At 36.9% G+C, this 17302-nt stretch overlaps 1 protein-coding gene across 3 annotated transcripts in view; it reads left to right on the top strand.

Moving 5' to 3' along the window:
* CFAP206 (cilia and flagella associated protein 206) overlaps positions 1 to 15470 on the top strand; it is a 29793-nt gene extending 14323 nt beyond the window's left edge. For all 3 annotated transcript variants that reach the window (XM_021693519.1, XM_021693520.1, XM_021693521.1), the window contains 6 exons: positions 1842 to 1961; positions 3257 to 3455; positions 5188 to 5328; positions 7460 to 7653; positions 11111 to 11251; positions 14962 to 15470. In XM_021693519.1, coding sequence (XP_021549194.1) covers positions 1842 to 1961; positions 3257 to 3455; positions 5188 to 5328; positions 7460 to 7653; positions 11111 to 11251; positions 14962 to 15192 — 1026 coding nt within the window. In that variant the 3' untranslated portion in view covers positions 15193 to 15470. The remainder of the gene's footprint in view (positions 1 to 1841; positions 1962 to 3256; positions 3456 to 5187; positions 5329 to 7459; positions 7654 to 11110; positions 11252 to 14961) is intronic.
* Positions 15471 to 17302: the final 1832 nt, after the last annotated feature.

Genomic DNA, 17302 nt, shown 5'->3' with positions numbered 1-17302 from the left:
ATCCAGTATGAGTTGATTTTCTATATGGCTTAAGGTAGGGGTTGAGTTTCCTTCTTTTGCATGTTGCTGTCCAGTTTTGCCAATACTATTTATTCAAGAGACTGTCCTTTCCCCCATTGTACATTCTTGCTTTCTTTGCCATAAATTAGTTGAACATGTATGATGAATTTATTTCTGGGTTTTCCGTTCTGTTCTCTTGATCTGTGTGTCTGTTTTTATGCCACTGTCACACTGTGTTGATTATTACAGCTTTGTAATATAGTTTGAAATTAGGAAGCATGATGCCTCCAGCTTTGTTCTTCTTTCTCAAGATTACTTGGCTACTTGGGGGTCTTTTATGGCTCCATACAAATTTTAGGATTGTTATTCTATTTCTTGGAAAAATACCATTGGAATTTTGACAGGGATTTCACTGAATCTTTATATTGATTTGGGTAGTATGGACATTTTAACAATATTAATTCTTCTACTCCATGAACACAGAATATCTATTTATTTGTGAGGACCAACTTTACAACTAAAACTTCCACCTAGTTGTGAACGAGTTCTTTTAGATAAATGTAAACAGAGTGATTGTTTTAGGTCATTATCAGGAAAAATCAAAAAAGGTTCTGTGTGCCTCCTCTGTGAGTCCCTGAAAACATAGCTCCAGGGAGAAAGTCTAGAGTATCTTCAGTTATAGGCTTAAAGAAGTTATGTGTTGAATGTAAATTTTACTTTGAAGAGCATATGCAGGTTTATTTCTATTTCTTGTTGCTGTTGCACAAATCTAAAGAGACTTTAAGGATGCCATTTTCATATTTGATTTCTAAAATAAAACTAACAAAGAAGGGGGAAAACACTATGGGGTAGATGAGAGACTTATTAGATGGGATAGGCAGAATTACATGGAGCATGAAGCAAGGGGAAGGGAGATGCTTAAAGAATAGTATGGGTACATTTAAAACAGGATGCATGTTACATTTGTGAATAAAAAATTTCGTTAGTTGAAATACAGTAAAATTTGGTATTTTTGTGAAGTAATTATTTGTCATTTAAAAATAGTCTAGTAAAGCATGTGGCTTGACTACAAGTATCTGAAGACTCAGATGCATTTTTTTTTCTCTTCAAGTAACTGTCACTCTTTTGCACTGTACTGATAAGCCCAAACCACTGCCATTTCCGGTCGCATCTCAGGCAGTACAGTATAATGGGTAAGAGGTGGGCTCTGGCTTCTAGTGGTCTGGGACGGAACCATGATTCCACCCTTTATTAAACTGTGTCCTTGGGCAATTTTTTCACCTTTCAATATCTTGGTTTTCCTATTTATACTCTACCCTTTTTTTACACTTAGAAGTATTTAATATGATGCTTATTAACACCTTATTTTCAGATTACTGGTGTCATATCAGAAATACATTGTTTTTCTTTCAGTGATGTGCTTTTTAAGATTTTTCTGCATTCTTGGATGTAACTTGTAAAAATCCTGGTATCAGAATAGTTTTCAGAGGAACACCTCATTAATTTTATTATGGAGAAGTGGGGAAATAACAGCTGAACAAAGCTGGGTCAGAGGATCCACTTCTCAGGAATGCAATTATATGGCATATGGAAGAATACCTTGAGAAAAAGAATTCCTTTGGAAAAAATTATAGCCACTGTATTTCAAAAGGTTCATCCATCCAACAAATATTTCCTCCATATGCCAATACTGTTCTTGGTTTGGGGATACCAGGAACAAGAGAATTTCTGCTCTCATTGTGCTTACCTTCAGGGGATATAGGGAGCGGATAGGGCTTAAAACACACGATTTTTATAGTGAAATTATAAAAATATTAATGTAAATTATATTGTCTTCACAGTCAGATATAATTACCTGTGCTCAAGAAGTAGAAATGATGATAAAGCAGTTAGGAGCCCAACTGGAACAATTAAAAATGATTGTAAAATCAAAGACAGCTGTCCCAACGTCACAAGTCTTTGTAAGTATTTGCTATCAACTTTGACCTTGCTTAAGGGTGAATATACCTTTGAGTCCTATACAACTGAATCAGAAGTAATTATAATTATATTTAATTACTAAAAATAGAATATTTGTTCTATACAAGTTGATCCTGTTCTTTACAGTTATTTTGTAGTAGTAGTGTAAGTCAGATGAAGGAATCGCCCTTGCAGGCCATTGCTACTAAAGGAGATGCAGATCTATATTATGGTAGCCATAATTTCAGTAAAGATTGTGGCAGCAGAATGAATCCATAAGGCAACATTGAAAACATGTTCACAGGGGCTGGTTAAAAATTGCCTTCAGCAAAGAGGTGGTGTAACTTGTGACCTCTATGAAGAGGCAGAGGATAATCACTGTGTTTACCGGGCCTATATGTATACTGACTTTCTGATTATCTGCACCACCTTATGGGCAAATCTGGTAGCCCTAAGGAGGTATAAGATGCACATGCAGTATTTTATAGAGCATTTTGAGGCTCTGAGAATTTTCTGTAACCATTCCTAATATTCGGTTTTAAAAACCAAGAAACAAAAGGCTAAGCTGTTTCACTTATTAGTGGGGCCTAATTAATTTTTTTAATGTTTGTTCTGTAAGTCAGTGACCTTTAATATGAATAAAAAACTTTATCTCACTGACCTAAAATCTTTAACTTGCTGCTCACAAGATATGCCCTAAGATGTATCTCTAGATTTTCCAGGTTCTTTTGAATCATGATTGAGCCAGATAAATCTAAGAGTAATGAGTCATATTTAGCTTTTTTTAAAAAGGAAGCTATTGGGGCGCCTGGGTGGCTCAGTTGGTTAAGCGACTGCCTTCGGCTCAGGTCAGGATCCCAGGGTCCTGGGATCGAGTCCCGCATCAGGCTCCCCGCTCAGCGGGGAGTCTGCTTCTCCCTCTGACCCTCCCCCCTCTCATGCTCTCTCTCTCTATCTCATTCTCTCTCTCAGATAAATAAAATCTTTAAAAAAAAAAAAAAAGGAAGCTATTTCCCCTTGACCGTTTGAGGTCAAGCATCCATAAGTGTTTGGCTTTTTTGGGTAAATTAACTTTATGACAATCACTCCCGGATAAAATGCTTTGAAATAAAATACAAGTTTTTTTCTCATAACTTATGAGTCCAGTTACTATGTAGATTTTATTGTTTAACCTCAGGAGACTTTGACTTGTCTTCTGGAAGAATTAATTTCTTTACAAATACAAATTTGTTAAGAGTACAGTGATTTATAATTTTATTAGACAGTTGTATTTTGAACATTGCTTTCTCTTCCTCAGCCCATCTTCATCGCACTTTCCAACCTGTGGACTAGCTTCCAGGATGAAACTGTTTTGATTAGTGTCCTCAGTAATTTAACAACTCATCTTGAACCATTCCTGGGTGCTCATGAGCTACTCTTTCCTGAGAAAGTCATACAGAATCTTCTTGATGGGCTGACTGTGAAAACTGATGTGTGTAGGGTGAAGGAACACCTGGGTAATAGAAATCATCTTTGACTTCCTCTTCCTCTTCAAATTGCCCCTAGAATAAAGTCACTCTTTTCTTTTAAAATTTTCATGCTTGGGGCACTTGGCAGCCTCAGTCCAAGGAGCATGGGTCCCTGAATCTCAGGGTCATGAGTTCAAGCCTCACGTTGGGTGTAGAGTTTACTTAAAAAAAAAAAAAAGGTAAAATTTTTATGCACTATCTTCCTGATAAGGTATTAAGCATCTTTCTTGATTCAAAGAGTACTAATGTTTGTCATAGAAAATGCAGAAAACAGAAAATATATCCACTGAGTACCTTACTATCCCGCAATGAACATTCTTAATGTTATTGTCAGTGTTTTAGTTGACAATGATGTTCCTTTCCTATGTGTTTCTATTGTAGTCTTAATGATTTTATTACTGACTGATTCATAGTAGAAAAGGATATTAATCATTGCCATATTTGTTGCAAGTAAAGCTCTATTTCTTTGGAATGCTGTTTGCCCTATATCTTCCTCAGAGTCAGGCTGAAATTTATAAATCAATGAATTTTATCCCTGTAAATTTGAGCTTATTTTAGACCCTTTAAGAGACACATTGATTCTTATGGAAAGGCTGTCTTTATCAACAGACTGCTTTTTACTTTTTTGGTATCTTCTGTCTTAGTTACAGACAACTTGAAGTTAATGAGAAATGCCAAAATAGAGTCTAGGAGTTGTTGCCTAAAAAGGTTTTTCCAGAAATTGAAATTAGATAATTTACTCTCTAAATGTCCTTTTCAAATTCTAATTTTGTAAAAGTAGAAAATAAAAATGAAGTGCTGTTTCCATTCTTAAACTATTGGAATAAAAAAGCCCCTGAAAACTAAATTAGAGAGACTCAAAGGCATCCTTCCAGTTCAAGTTTTTCGTACTCCTTTTATTTTATTACAACAGCGTATATACACAGATACTACGTGAAACTGAAAAGTTAAAGTCACTTCAACAGTAAATACTAAACTCAACCATGTTGGCAAAACAATTTACTTCTTAAGAGTTAACATGTCGTTTCCCTCCATATGCCACAACTTTATATTCAACAGGACACTATCCCGTTACTGATCCCAGTGAATTGGGAGACCTAATACTCTTCTAAAAGAATTTAATTAACACTTGCCACATCTCATCACTGTTTTGAGGCTTTCAGGCATATCAGGAAAAAAGAAGGAAGGTTTATTTTTCCCAACATTTGCATTTACTTCTAGCTGTGGCCACAAGGGCATCTGTGGTATCTGCTGTTTTGATACAGAGCCCTGCCCAGAAGCTTAGTATAAGGATTGCAAAAGCTAAGACCCTTGGGGATTGATGTTTTATAAATACGTGTTTTTGTTTGGAGAAGAAAATTTAGACAATGTGTTTATCACATGTAAATAAGTAAACCAACCACGATTAGGAAGAATTTTTAAAGTGTAAAGAACAAAAATTGTACACCTTGTTATCAAAAGTAAGTTACTGAGAGATATTTTCTTGAATCTTTCTGCTCAGAACATTCTCTGCTGTTTCAAGAAGCAATAGTCCTAGTGTATGAGCATCACATTCAAAGTATTTGGCCACCTAGTATATTACGAAGAGCTCTACTGTCTTGAATGAAGCTGATCTATCTCTATTTTAGTCACATAGCAGCCAGTCTTTTCTGCTCCTTTCCTTGGGTTGTTTACTCTTCTCATTGATTAAAGTTTTTCTTGTCCTCCTCTTTGATTTTAGAAGATAGAGTACATCTGGTGGATTTCAGAAAACAAGAATGGCTTTTCCCAGAAACAACAGCAAATTTTGATAAATTGTTAATTCAGTATCGGGGATTTTGTGCTTACACATTTGCTACAACAGATGGTCTTCTCCTTCCAGGTATATTGTTGGGAACAACCTTACTTGGACTTCCCCATTTTTTCTTTGAATAAAGTGCTATTGTTGTCACTTATTCACTTTTTTTTTTAACTTATTCATTTTTTAAAATTTTATGGGATCTGATGATGAACTAGGAAAGGAGCCACAAAGATGATCCAGACCATCTTCATCTTTGAAGTACTCACAGAATAATCTGGTAGACTGACATAACCAAGAAATTATGCTACAAATGATAAGTGATGGAATGTGTATATAATGAAATATGGATGCCACAGTATCATAAAAAGATGGATGACTCATATGTCCAATGAAGGATTCTAGAAATTCACATGACATTACTAAAATATATCATCTTCCAAAGTAATGACTTGAAAGAGCAACACTAATTTGGCTGGTTATGTTTATTAAACAATATGCTGTCACTTTATGGTTATAGTCCATTAACATAAGTCAGGATTTCTGGATAAGTCAGATCTAAGGAAATGGCCAGTATTTTATCAAGTAAAATCTCTCTATGATGTATATATTACGAAAACTTCCCCAAAATAGAGTAAACCAGAAATTATTATCCAAAAGTGCCCTATGAATTGGAAATAAAAAGTCAGCTAGGGCTAGAATGAAAAGAGTTTGACAAAATTATTTATTTATTTATTTGAGAGAGAGAGAGAGAAAACACGAGCAGGGGGAGGGGCAGAGGGAGAAGCAGACTCCCTGCTGAGCAGGGAGCCCGATGTGGGACTGCGTCCCAGGACCCTGGGATCATGACCCGAGCCAAAGACAGATGCTTAACCGACTGAGCCAGCCAGGCATCCCTGACAAAATTATTTCTAATTTACCTTACACCATTAACCTCTTCCTTTTCTTTGTTCTTTGTTATTTCTTTTGTTATATTTCATAGTTGGGTATTACTTTTTTATTAGAAAGAAGGTGATGGTGTCACTGACTTCCTTGCCAACCAATCTCCCTTGGTCACTACTCCAGGCTCACTGGCCTTCTTTCTGTTCTTGAGCATTCCAAACATATTTTCACCTCAGAGCCTTTGCCTTGCTATTCCCTCTACTTGGAAAACTCTATCCCACATAAAGCTACATACCTTGCTCCTTCATTTTGTTCAAACTTCCTAGATCACCCAATTTAAAATATCAACCTCACTCTCTTCCTTTTACTATGTGTTTAGCTGGCTTTATGTTTTCTGCAGTACTCTCTGGCCTATGGTATATTTGTTGATTTACTGAGAGCAGGAAATTTGTTTTCTTTTATATCCTTAGTGCCAGGAATAAGGCCAATAAGTTTTGTTGAACAAGTGAAAAAATAAGTAAGACAATATTACTGTTTCTCACCAACTATGTGGATATTTAATAATCCATATTTTATGTAGTATCTATTCACAGTGGGAAATACTTTCTAACATAGAAACTTGTATTGGGGGTGCCTGGCTGGCTCGATCGGTGGAACATGCGACTCTTGATCTTGGGGTTTTGAGTTCAAGCCCCACGTTGGATATAGAGATTACTTAAAAATAAAAAAATCTTAAAAAAAAAGAAGAAGAAGAAACCTGTATTTTGGAAAAGATGTCCCATCTTTGTAGTTTTTATAGAATTATTTTTAAAAACAATACTTGTAGTAGTTAGTTTAGTTAAAGGAGATTTGAAAAAACCATCAGATGACTAAGTGATTCTCATAAAAGATTTTCAAACACCTTATATCTGGATAGTAAGTTTTTATATAAACCATAATTTAAAATTAATTTAATATGAATTTCATATAAAATATAATTTAATAAAATGTGTAATTTAAAATTGCAAATTGTGGGACACCTGGGTGGCTCAGTCAGCTAAGCGTCTGCCTTTGGCTCAGGTCATGATCTCAGGGTCCTGGGATCGAGTCCTGCATCGGGCTCCCTGCTCTGCAGGGAACCTGCTTCTCCCTCTGCCTCTGCCTCTCTCTCTCTCTCTCATGAAAAAACAAAATCTTTAAAAAGAAAATTGCAAATTGTACCATTTTAGCAAAATGAAAAATGTGTAAGTCATATGTTAAGTATGCAGTAGATAGGGGATGGTTTTATGGATGTATTACAAACAGAATCACTTAATATTTCATGCCTAATTCATTTTCTTTTCTTAATTTTCAGGAAATCCAGCAATTGGGATTTTGAAATATAAAGAAAAGTATTACACTTTCAATACCAGAGATGCTGCATATTTATTTGCAGAAAATCCTGAAAATTATATTGATTTAATTAGAGAAAAGGCCAAAAAAAATACAGAATTAATTCAGCTCCTGGAGCTTCATCAACAGTTCGAAACCCTCATTCCATATTCTCAGGTAAGCAGAGTCAGTATTTTAAGAATTTATGACTTTTTTTTTAAAAAAAGATTTTATTTATTTATTTGACAGAGACAGAGATAGCGAGAGCAGGAACACAAGCAGCGGGAGTGGGAGAGGGAGAGCAGGCTTCCTGCCGAGGAGGGAGCCTGATGCGGGGCTCGATCCCAGGACCCTGGGATCATGACCTGAGCCGAAGGCAGACGCTTAACGACTGAGCCACCCAGGCACCCAATAATTTATGACTTTTAAAAGAATACTTAATTAAAAAGTCAGACTTTGTTGTAGAATGGTTCCTAAGTCCAGGCAGAGACAGGATCCGAAGAGGGCCTTTAATGCTCTCAGAAAGAGATTCACCCTTGAAGAGGGACACTAATGAAATCCATAAAGAATAATGAAAACAAACAAAGGAGTCAAGTTGATGAATTAGACTGGAAAACTCTGGAAGAGAAATACTACATTTAGATAAATAATTGAAACTATAGTATTTCCTTATCTAAAATTAAAGGAACTTAGCACAGATAACACAGGTGATAACTTAGAGCTGTAAGGTAATAGGTCTGTGTGTCTGTCTCGGCACTGGTACCATATTGCTTTCATTACTGTTGCTTTTTGGTATATTTTATTACCTGATAGGGCAAGCTCTTTCCTTTCCCTTTTCCTTTTTGAAAATTGTCTTAGATCGTCATGCATGAATCTTTATATATCCATGTAATTTTCTTAATAAATTTGCCAAGTTTCCCCCAAAATCTTCCTGAGATTTTAACTGGAATTGCATTAAAATAATCAAATGAAATAATCAAGTAATTGTTTATGTTTATTATATTGGGTTGTCCCATCCATAAGAAATACCCTTTACTTAGCATTTTTTTGAAAAATAATTAGCAGTTTTATTAATTATGTCTTAATAAAACATAATGGTTTTAATTACATTTTTTACTCTGCCTACTTCTAAAACTGTAGGTGATCCTAGCAGTGACTGGTAATGATAATAATAATATATGGTTTTCAATATGATGACACTCAGTACGATGACACCTCCATTGAATTAACAATTCTTCTACGGAATGGGTTTGTTTCTAGGCTCTCCCAGTTTTATATTTTTTATTCTTTTGTGGTGTCTTTTCACAAATAAAAGTTTTTCAATTTAATATGTAGTTTATTGTTCCTTTTTCTTTCATGTCTTCAACTTTTGTGTCTTGTTTAAGAAATCCTCAAGTATCTTAGATCATAAAAATATTCTCCTACATTGTTTTACAACAAATATGGATTTACCTTTCACACCCAAGTCTTTAATTGACTTGGATTTGATTTTTGTGTCTAGGGGGAGGTGAAGATCTAATTTTAACTTTTTTTCCTTTTGGGTAGTGAATTGTCCCAGACCACTTGTTCAGTGCTCTGTCCTTTCCCCGAATCTGCAGTGTCTTCTGTGCACAGGCTTAATTTTTAGGCTCTCTGTTCATCTTACTAGAGCCTTATAATAAGTTTTGATGCCTATAGACTAAGTTCTCCCACACTTGCCTCTCTAAAGACACTTGGCTATGCTTGACTCTTGACTTTCCGTTATAAATTTGAGAATTACATTGTCAAGTTCCATAAAAAACCTTGAAGGCATTATGAATTTGCCTGTCTATAGACAAGAATGTTTTGGCCTTGCTGCCACTTATATATAACTTACGGAGTTGTAAGATACCTCAAAGACAGTGAAAGGCTAGAATCAGATCATCAGAAAGGTGTGCTATATGTAGATAATGCATAGTTTTCCATTAAAGAACAATTTCCCCCCATTTATTTGTTCTTGTTTTTCCCTTTCTGTATATTTAATTCCCAGTTCTTCTTCAGTGACCTTCATATTTCAAAGCTGTCGTCCTTATAATTATTTACTAGTCATTTACTTGAATTGTATAATATTGCTAATCATCTTGCAGCATGTTTTATCTATCCAACTATATCATAACATCGTTTTGAAGACAAAAATGATATGTTAAATGGTAGGGCAATCAGTGATTATCTATTGCTTGATTTGGAGTAAGAAGTTTTTTTTTAAAGATCTTATTTTTTTTTAAAGATTTTATTTATTTATTTGAGAGAGTGAGAGAGAGAGCATGAGCAGGGTGAAAAGGCAGATGGGGAGGGAGAGGCAGACTTCCCGATGAGCAGGGAGCTGGATGCGGGGCTTGATCCCAGGACCCTGAGATCATGACCCGAGCTGAAGGCAGATGCTTAACCGACTAAGCCATCCAGGCGCCCCTTGGAGTAAGTTAATCTTGAATGGATAAAGGAGATGGGGCAATATATATATTATAGGAATATGACTCAGCCATAAAAAAGAATGAAATCTTGCCATTTGCAACAAAATGGTTGGCTCAAGAGGGCATAATGCTAAGTGAAATAAGTCAGTCAGAGAAAGACAAATCCATATGATTTCATTCATGTGTGGAGTTTAAGAGACAAAAACAAATGGACAAAGAGAAAAAGGGACAGACTCTTAAATATAGAGAACAAACTGGTGGTAGTCAGAGGAGAGGTAGGTGTGGGGGGATGGGTGAAATAGGTGAGGGGATCAAGAGTACACTTACCGTGAGGAGCAGTGAGTAATGTTTAGAATTGTTGAGTCACTGTATTGTTCACCTGAAACTAATATAACCCTGTTAGTTATACTAGAATAAAAAAAAAAAAGAAGCTAATCTTCTCTCCCTTCTCTTTACTATGATCTGAGTTCTTTAGACCTCTACCACCCCCTCCAGCAATTTCATATACCGTGTAATCATACCTTGTTTAGCCTGGAGTTAATATTTAATATTTTAATAGTGAGTTTGTGAGTGACACAGCAGAAAATCAAAATATCCAACTAAAACAAACCACCTTGGATTATATGCTGTGTATGCATAGTTTGGGTTTAAGATATATCCTAGGGGCTCCTGGCTGGCTTAGCTGGTAGAGCATGTGACTCTCTTCTCTGGGTCATGAGTTTGAGCCCCACATTGGGTGTAGAGATTATAAATAAATAAACTTTAAAAATCACATCATCAACTATCATTAAAAAAAGATATATCCTGAAGATGTTTTGATACTTTAAACAAATGTGATTTATATTTAATATTTAATGGCTATTTTAAACTTCTGTCAGTTTTCAACAAAGTATTTGCTTATGCTACCAATGTGAGAGGGGCATTTGAATTAGGAATGAGTGATGTTAGGTTTTTCTCTTTCAATGTATGCCTCCCATATTAAGTTCACAAAGTCAGGTACAAAGAAAGCCATAATGCCCAGGAAAGTTATCTCATTTAGCTCACAACTACAAGCTTATTTTCTCTGCTGTCTTTATGAGTGTATTCCACGTTCAAAAATTCTTGTTTTTCTAATCTTTTTGTTAGTTCAGCTAAATATTTTTAGTTATCCCTAAATAATGCTTAGTTTTTTAATAATTACTAATTACAAAACTTGATTTCTTTAGATGAAGGATGTTGACAAACATATAAAACCAATTACAAAGTCTGAAAGTAGCACACAGACGGATACGCACATATTGCCACCAACAATTGTGAGATCATATGAGTGGAATGAATGGGAATTAAGAAGAAAAGCTATAAAATTGGTTTGTAACAATATTTTCTAAAATTATTTATAGGTTGGGGATTTTTTTTTCTTTAGTTAAGACAGCAGAAGAGATGATTTATTGTATATATGTTACATTCAGCCATATACGAAAACAGAATTAGTCCCTCAAGTCACAGGTCCAGGGCATAGGACCAAAAGGGACAGTTTTGGTATGAGCAAGGTGGGTCTCTCAAAGGTGTTGTTGCGATCAGATGGCAATGGATGTTCTAGACCCATTGAATCAAGTTCCAGAAAGTCGGCATGCAGTCCAAGAGTTTGTACCAGCGTCTCCGGCCTCTGGCTTTCCTTATGTCTGCTCCTCTGGCTTCCATGGGTGTACAACCTAGCTGTTTGCTTGAACCTCTGCCTCATCTTTTTCGCTTCAGCCTCTATATCGCTTCTTCCTCCACTTGGCTCACTTAGTGAGGGGGTTTCCAAGAAGACGGCACTAAGGCCGAGAGGTATAGGTTGGGGAACTTTATTTCTATTTATTTATTTTTTTAAAGATTTTATTATTTGACAGAGAGACAGAGAGAGCACACAAGTAGGCAGAGCGGCAGGCAGAGGGAGAGGGAGAAGCAGGCTCTCGCTGAGCGGGGAGCCCAACACGGGCTCGATCCCAGGACCCTGGGATCTTGATCTGAGCCAAAGGCAGCCGCTTAGCCGACTGAGCCACCCAGGTGCCCCTAGGTTGGGGAACTTTAATGTATTGTTACTCATAGAGTTAGTAATTTAAATTACTTATATAAACTAATGAGTTGTATACAGAGTTCTTTGCATATTAATTTGCCAGCTTTACCTTGTAAGATTGTCTTCTAATTTTAAGCATGTACAGAAGGATGAAACTATTCTCAAATTATACCATCCAGTAACTAGAACAATGGTAGTTGCTTGCTCTCTCTATATCCATCTATTGTGCTAATCTATGAGGTTCTAGTATTTAAAGCACTCTCAGCTTCCTCTAATCATTGAAAGTATACCCTTTTCTTTTTTGGATTTTTTTTTTTTTTTTTTTTGAGGAGCAGAATATTACCTCTGTTATATCTCAGATAGTGTTCCCTCTTGTTGTCAACATCTTCTCTACAGGCACTGAGCTCTGTTGTCCTTCTGATTTTCAGTCACTTTAATCATAAGAGGTGCCTGCTCCTAAAGCATGGCTTGAAACTCTTATCTGTGTCTGACTCAGCGGAATTCCTCCCACTCACTCTTTTTACAGTACCTCGTCATTTTAAACAACAAGTATTTAGAGTATGAAGGAAACACACTCTTTTATATCTGTAGCCTTTTCTTACTATATTTTATCCATCTCTTCAACTGAAATCAGGTGTGGAAATAAACAAAGGCTACCTAAATGGGAACAGAGGCTATTTATTCAAAGTTGGCTATAGCAAGGGAGTCAACCACCATCACTTGCAGTTGGCAGAAACTCCAAAGCAGGCAGAAGTGGGAGAGCTTGATAGTGAAAAAAAGGGGAAGGTTTCGGGCGTTCTCTGATTAGAGGTTGTTGACATGGGGAAGCTGGAGGTGGGCTAACTCAAAGTGGGGGATCTTATGTGATTGGTTTGGTGGACATTGTCGGCTTTCTCTGGTTGGTCCTTAGTTTAAATGGGGGGGCAGCAAAAAAAAAAATAGGGAATCTGGCCAATTCCTGCCTGTTCTGGGCTGATAACTATGGCTACAGAGGTCGTGGGTCAGAGTTCTATTTTCATATAAGGTCTAGCCTTTGTCCGTTTGTATATTCAGTGTTTTATAGGCTTTTCACCAACCTTGACATTTTTCTTGCCACCCTTTCTGGTGGCAGCTTTTCAGTCCCTTGATTTCCTGGGATGAGAAAGGATTAGTTTCCTGATATATCTTCCAGATCCTTCTGTTCCATTCCAATCAGTCACTCTTCTGTAATTCACGAAGCTCCACTCCATCCCCATGTTCTTTTCTGTTATCTACTAAACTCACTCGAGCCCATCGGATATATACTAGATAACATAGATATCACTACTTTGTTTTTAGAAGCTAATCGTCTAGCAAGTGACATTGATACACTAAAAATATTTCAGTACCTCTTGGTAAGTGGTATAACAGAAGTGAAATAAAAGTTGACTTCAATGACATTTTAAGTTGGTCTGAGGTATAAATAGGCAAAGGAGAAGAGGGGAATGATGGCTGGATAGGATATGAGAGGTAGAGGTGCCAACATAGGTCTGGACTGGAAATATAAAGAGATTGGGGTATTTGGTGGGGCTGCACTGCATATTGACTGACCCCCTCTTCTCATTCCTCAACCTCCACTTCATTCTGATTCCCACCAGAGACCTAATTATCCTCTAGAATTGCATCATGTTGAATGCCAGCTCCCGATATATTACCAGTACAACCTGCTGAGAGGACAAAACTGAGTGTATTGCTTAAAGCTGTAGGAGGAACCACCACCCCAGCAGAGCTTTGGCAGTGTCTCGAGGGGGAGCAGCAAGGTCAGAATTTATTGAGAACACGAAGTATGGTGGAAGGCAGGTCTTTCAGTGCCAAGGGTAGGTCAGGGGATGGGAGGAAGGCTTGAATTGGATTGGGTAAAAATCATGAAAGAGCAGCCTAGCACTGATGGGACTAGGAAGTAAAGATTTATGGGGCAGGGTGCAAAGAATGTTAGGGCTTAATCTCTGTGTTGATGCTTACTACTGAAGGTGCGTCTTTCAGGATGTTCTGTAGTGAACACTCAAGCTATTTGTCTTCACAGGGGTCTCTTGGAATGGTAAAATCCTGCTAATGAGGACAACAGAATAATGAAGTCATATTAATGTAGACAATAAACTCAGTGTGGGGGAAGTAGTTTCAGTTTTCACTCACCCACAGTGTCTCAAAATCTGGAATCCAGGTCTCATTCCAGGTCTCTACTTTTTAACTCACAGGCTCTAATGCTTCTGAGTTTTTTTCTTGGACTTCCTCATCACTTCAGTAAATCCTAGTCTCCTTTTTATAAAACTCCTCTTTGCTTCCCAGCCTGAGTAATCTGTTTAACTTCCTGTTTACTAGTAATCCATAAAAAGAGCAAGCAAGATGTAGAATACTGTAAAATATAACCTGAAGACATGAGAACTTTTTATATTAAAAGTCTTGGGTGAAGGGGCACGTGGGTGGCTTAGTTGGTTAAAGCGACTGCCTTCGGCTCAGGTCATGATCCTGGAGTCCCAGGATTGAGTCCCGCATCGGGCTCCCTGCTCAGCAGTGAGTCTGCTTCTCCCTCTGACCCTCCCCACCCTCATGTACTCTCTCTCTCATTCTCTCTCTCTCAAATAAATAAATAAAATCTTTAAAAAAAAAAAAAGTCCTGGGTGAAGTCCATTTAAAACAAAGAATATCTTAAATTTTTGTCTTTTAAAACAATAAACCAAGTATGGTGGGAAAATCCAAGTGGTATTAAATCTCAAAGTATAATAATGAAGGAATTAGAAGATTATATTAATAAATAATTGAGCTCACTGTTAAGTTTGAATGTGTATGTTCTTTCTTTGGATCCGTTTTCAACCTTTTATGTATTTTCCTACTTCTTAGCCCAAGGATATTTATTATGTTCTAGTTTTTCTAATGTTTTAATGTTTTGTAGAAAAATGCTATGTTGTAGGGCTAATTTCTTTGTGGATTGAAAAAAGATTAGGCTGATATCATTTGTTCTTTAGAGATGGGTTAATTCCTGTGTATTCTCTTTCTTTTTAGGCCAATTTGCGTCAGAAAGCTACTCACTCAGTACAAACTGATCTCAGTCACATGAGAAGAGAAAATTGTTCACAGGTGTACCCACCCAAGGATGCTGGCACGCAATCTAAGAGAGAAGGTAGCAGCCGCGTGCCCAGGCCCCAGATTTACATAGCTGGTCTCCGTGGGGGACAGGGTAAAGTCACCTCTGGGGTCAAGGTGAACTTAACTAGAGCTGTTGATGAGACCTAGTTAGAGACTGAATTTTTAAAGTAGATCTCACCAAGTTATGAGCAGTGGCAAATATTGACAAGTATCTTTGCATCCTTTAAAATTAGTTAATTTTGTGGGTCTGGCACATTCATCGGTTGTGTGACTGTTTTCTGGATTCTCATGTATATTCGCTGTCAGCCTGCTACAAAAAACTAAAAGTTGTTTCTGTAACACATTTTACATTCTATTAAAATTGAAAAGTAAAACTCTGTCCACTCAGCTTTTATTTGTCAGAAAAGGTTAACCGCAGCTTTAAAGGCTGAATTATGATGCTCTTTAGATATTAATATATTTATAAGATTGTGACTGAGATAGAAGCTTATTTATTTCTAAAATCACATTTAATGTTAAACATTAAAATTTTAAAGGCTAGTCAGTATTTTCAGCCTCATTAGCTATTAAATGTTAACATAGATTAAATTGATGTATAATAAGACCTCGCTAATTTGGAATAATTAGAGCAGAGGTCCACGTGAATTTTAAAAATCTGGGAAATTTTACATAAAATCTGGATTTCTGGCCCCTTGAAAAAAATCAGAATATTTGGCAGTACTTGGCTAGTATTCCTGTGAATAGTAGCTGTGCTCTTTCGTAGGCCAGGCACTTCTGGTCCCCCTTCCTGCTGCCTTGCCTTATTTGCCTGACCCCATTGGCAGTTGCGTTTAGGGCCCATGTGAATTACTGATAGCTGAATTTTAGAGCTATAATTTTATTACTGTCTTACATAATTTTAATACCAACTCCTGGATAATAAAGACTCCCAGGTGGAGAGACTGTTAAACATGCTTTAGTGACGAGGGGATCATTTATATTTAGTGTATTTTTTCCTGCCTTGGTGACTTTTATTAAGGTGTATATAATTTGTTTTCTATGTAGGTTAAGTGTTATTTATAATGTGAATATGTTTCAAAATCAATTTTCCACATATATCATAAAGGTAAACTTCAAACAGACCTACTTCTCAGTGTTCATGATTTTCATAGCTGTAGTTTAAAAATGATGTTAAAGATAGGCGGGCTGGCTGTTGAGGCAAGGCCTGGGGCGGGGGGGCAAGGATCTGGCCTTGAAGGAGGTGGGATGGTGAGAGCTAACACTGAACTTTACAACATCAGGTTTTTTATTTTATCTGTTCTATCAACCCTCATTCGATTCTGCAAGACTTTTAAACACAGAAAAGAAGGGCTGGTGAGCCATAATTTGGGGTTATCAAGTTAAGGCTGGAAGTAAAATTTCCAAATAATAAAAATACCAAACCCAGTTTGAAAAGCTCAATTTAATATCAGAAAGTTGCCTGGTAAGTACAATAGAGCCAGAATAAAGGGAGCTAGACCGAATGGTCCTCTGCTGGAATCTTGACCATCCACCCAAGCCCTAGTGCTCTCTAAACATTCCCAACCACATGCTGGACCCTGCGTCAGATGGTCACGCCCGTTTCAGCAGGTTGCAGGCCAAACTCATTTTCTTAGACAGACTTGTGTCTCCCTCTGTATTTCTTTCTGTGGTCAAAGGCCTCACCATCTACTCAGTAGTAGACATTAAAAATTTTTTGACTGCCTTTTCCTCACAGCCCCTACATTTAATAAGTCAGCAAGCCCTATTGATTTGAATTGTCTGAGTCTGTTTTTGTCACCACTGCTATTGTTTAGGACTTAGTCCTATTATCTGATTCATTGGCATAATGTTTCTAACATATAAATCTGATCATTGTCACCCTGTCCCCTTCCCCCAACTTTTACTTCCTTCACTTAAACAGCTACCAAGTCTCATTTCTATTACCTAGGGGATAATGGGAAAACTCCTTCACATATTATGTAAGACTTCAAAATATATCCATTTATCTTCCAGTTTCATTTTCTGCTCCTCTCTTGCTATCTCCTTACACTATACATATTAGGCAAGTTGAACCAAACTCTTCAAATATGTCATTGTCTTTAATACCAACGTCCTCTGCTCTTGCTTTTCACTGTCACCTGGAATGTACTCCACAGACACCCTCATGAGATTATGTTTGTCCTCAGACTGATCAGGTTTTACCTTTTCAGTAAAGGTTTTCCCCATCACCTTTGGGAGAATTAATTGCTTCTTCCTT

The sequence above is a fragment of the Neomonachus schauinslandi genome, chromosome 8 (genome assembly GCF_002201575.2).
Source record: "Neomonachus schauinslandi chromosome 8, ASM220157v2, whole genome shotgun sequence".
In the NCBI taxonomy this organism is placed as follows: Eukaryota; Metazoa; Chordata; class Mammalia; order Carnivora; family Phocidae; genus Neomonachus; species Neomonachus schauinslandi.
Note: the sequence above shows the minus strand (reverse complement) of the source record. Positions and strands in the feature narration are given on the sequence as shown.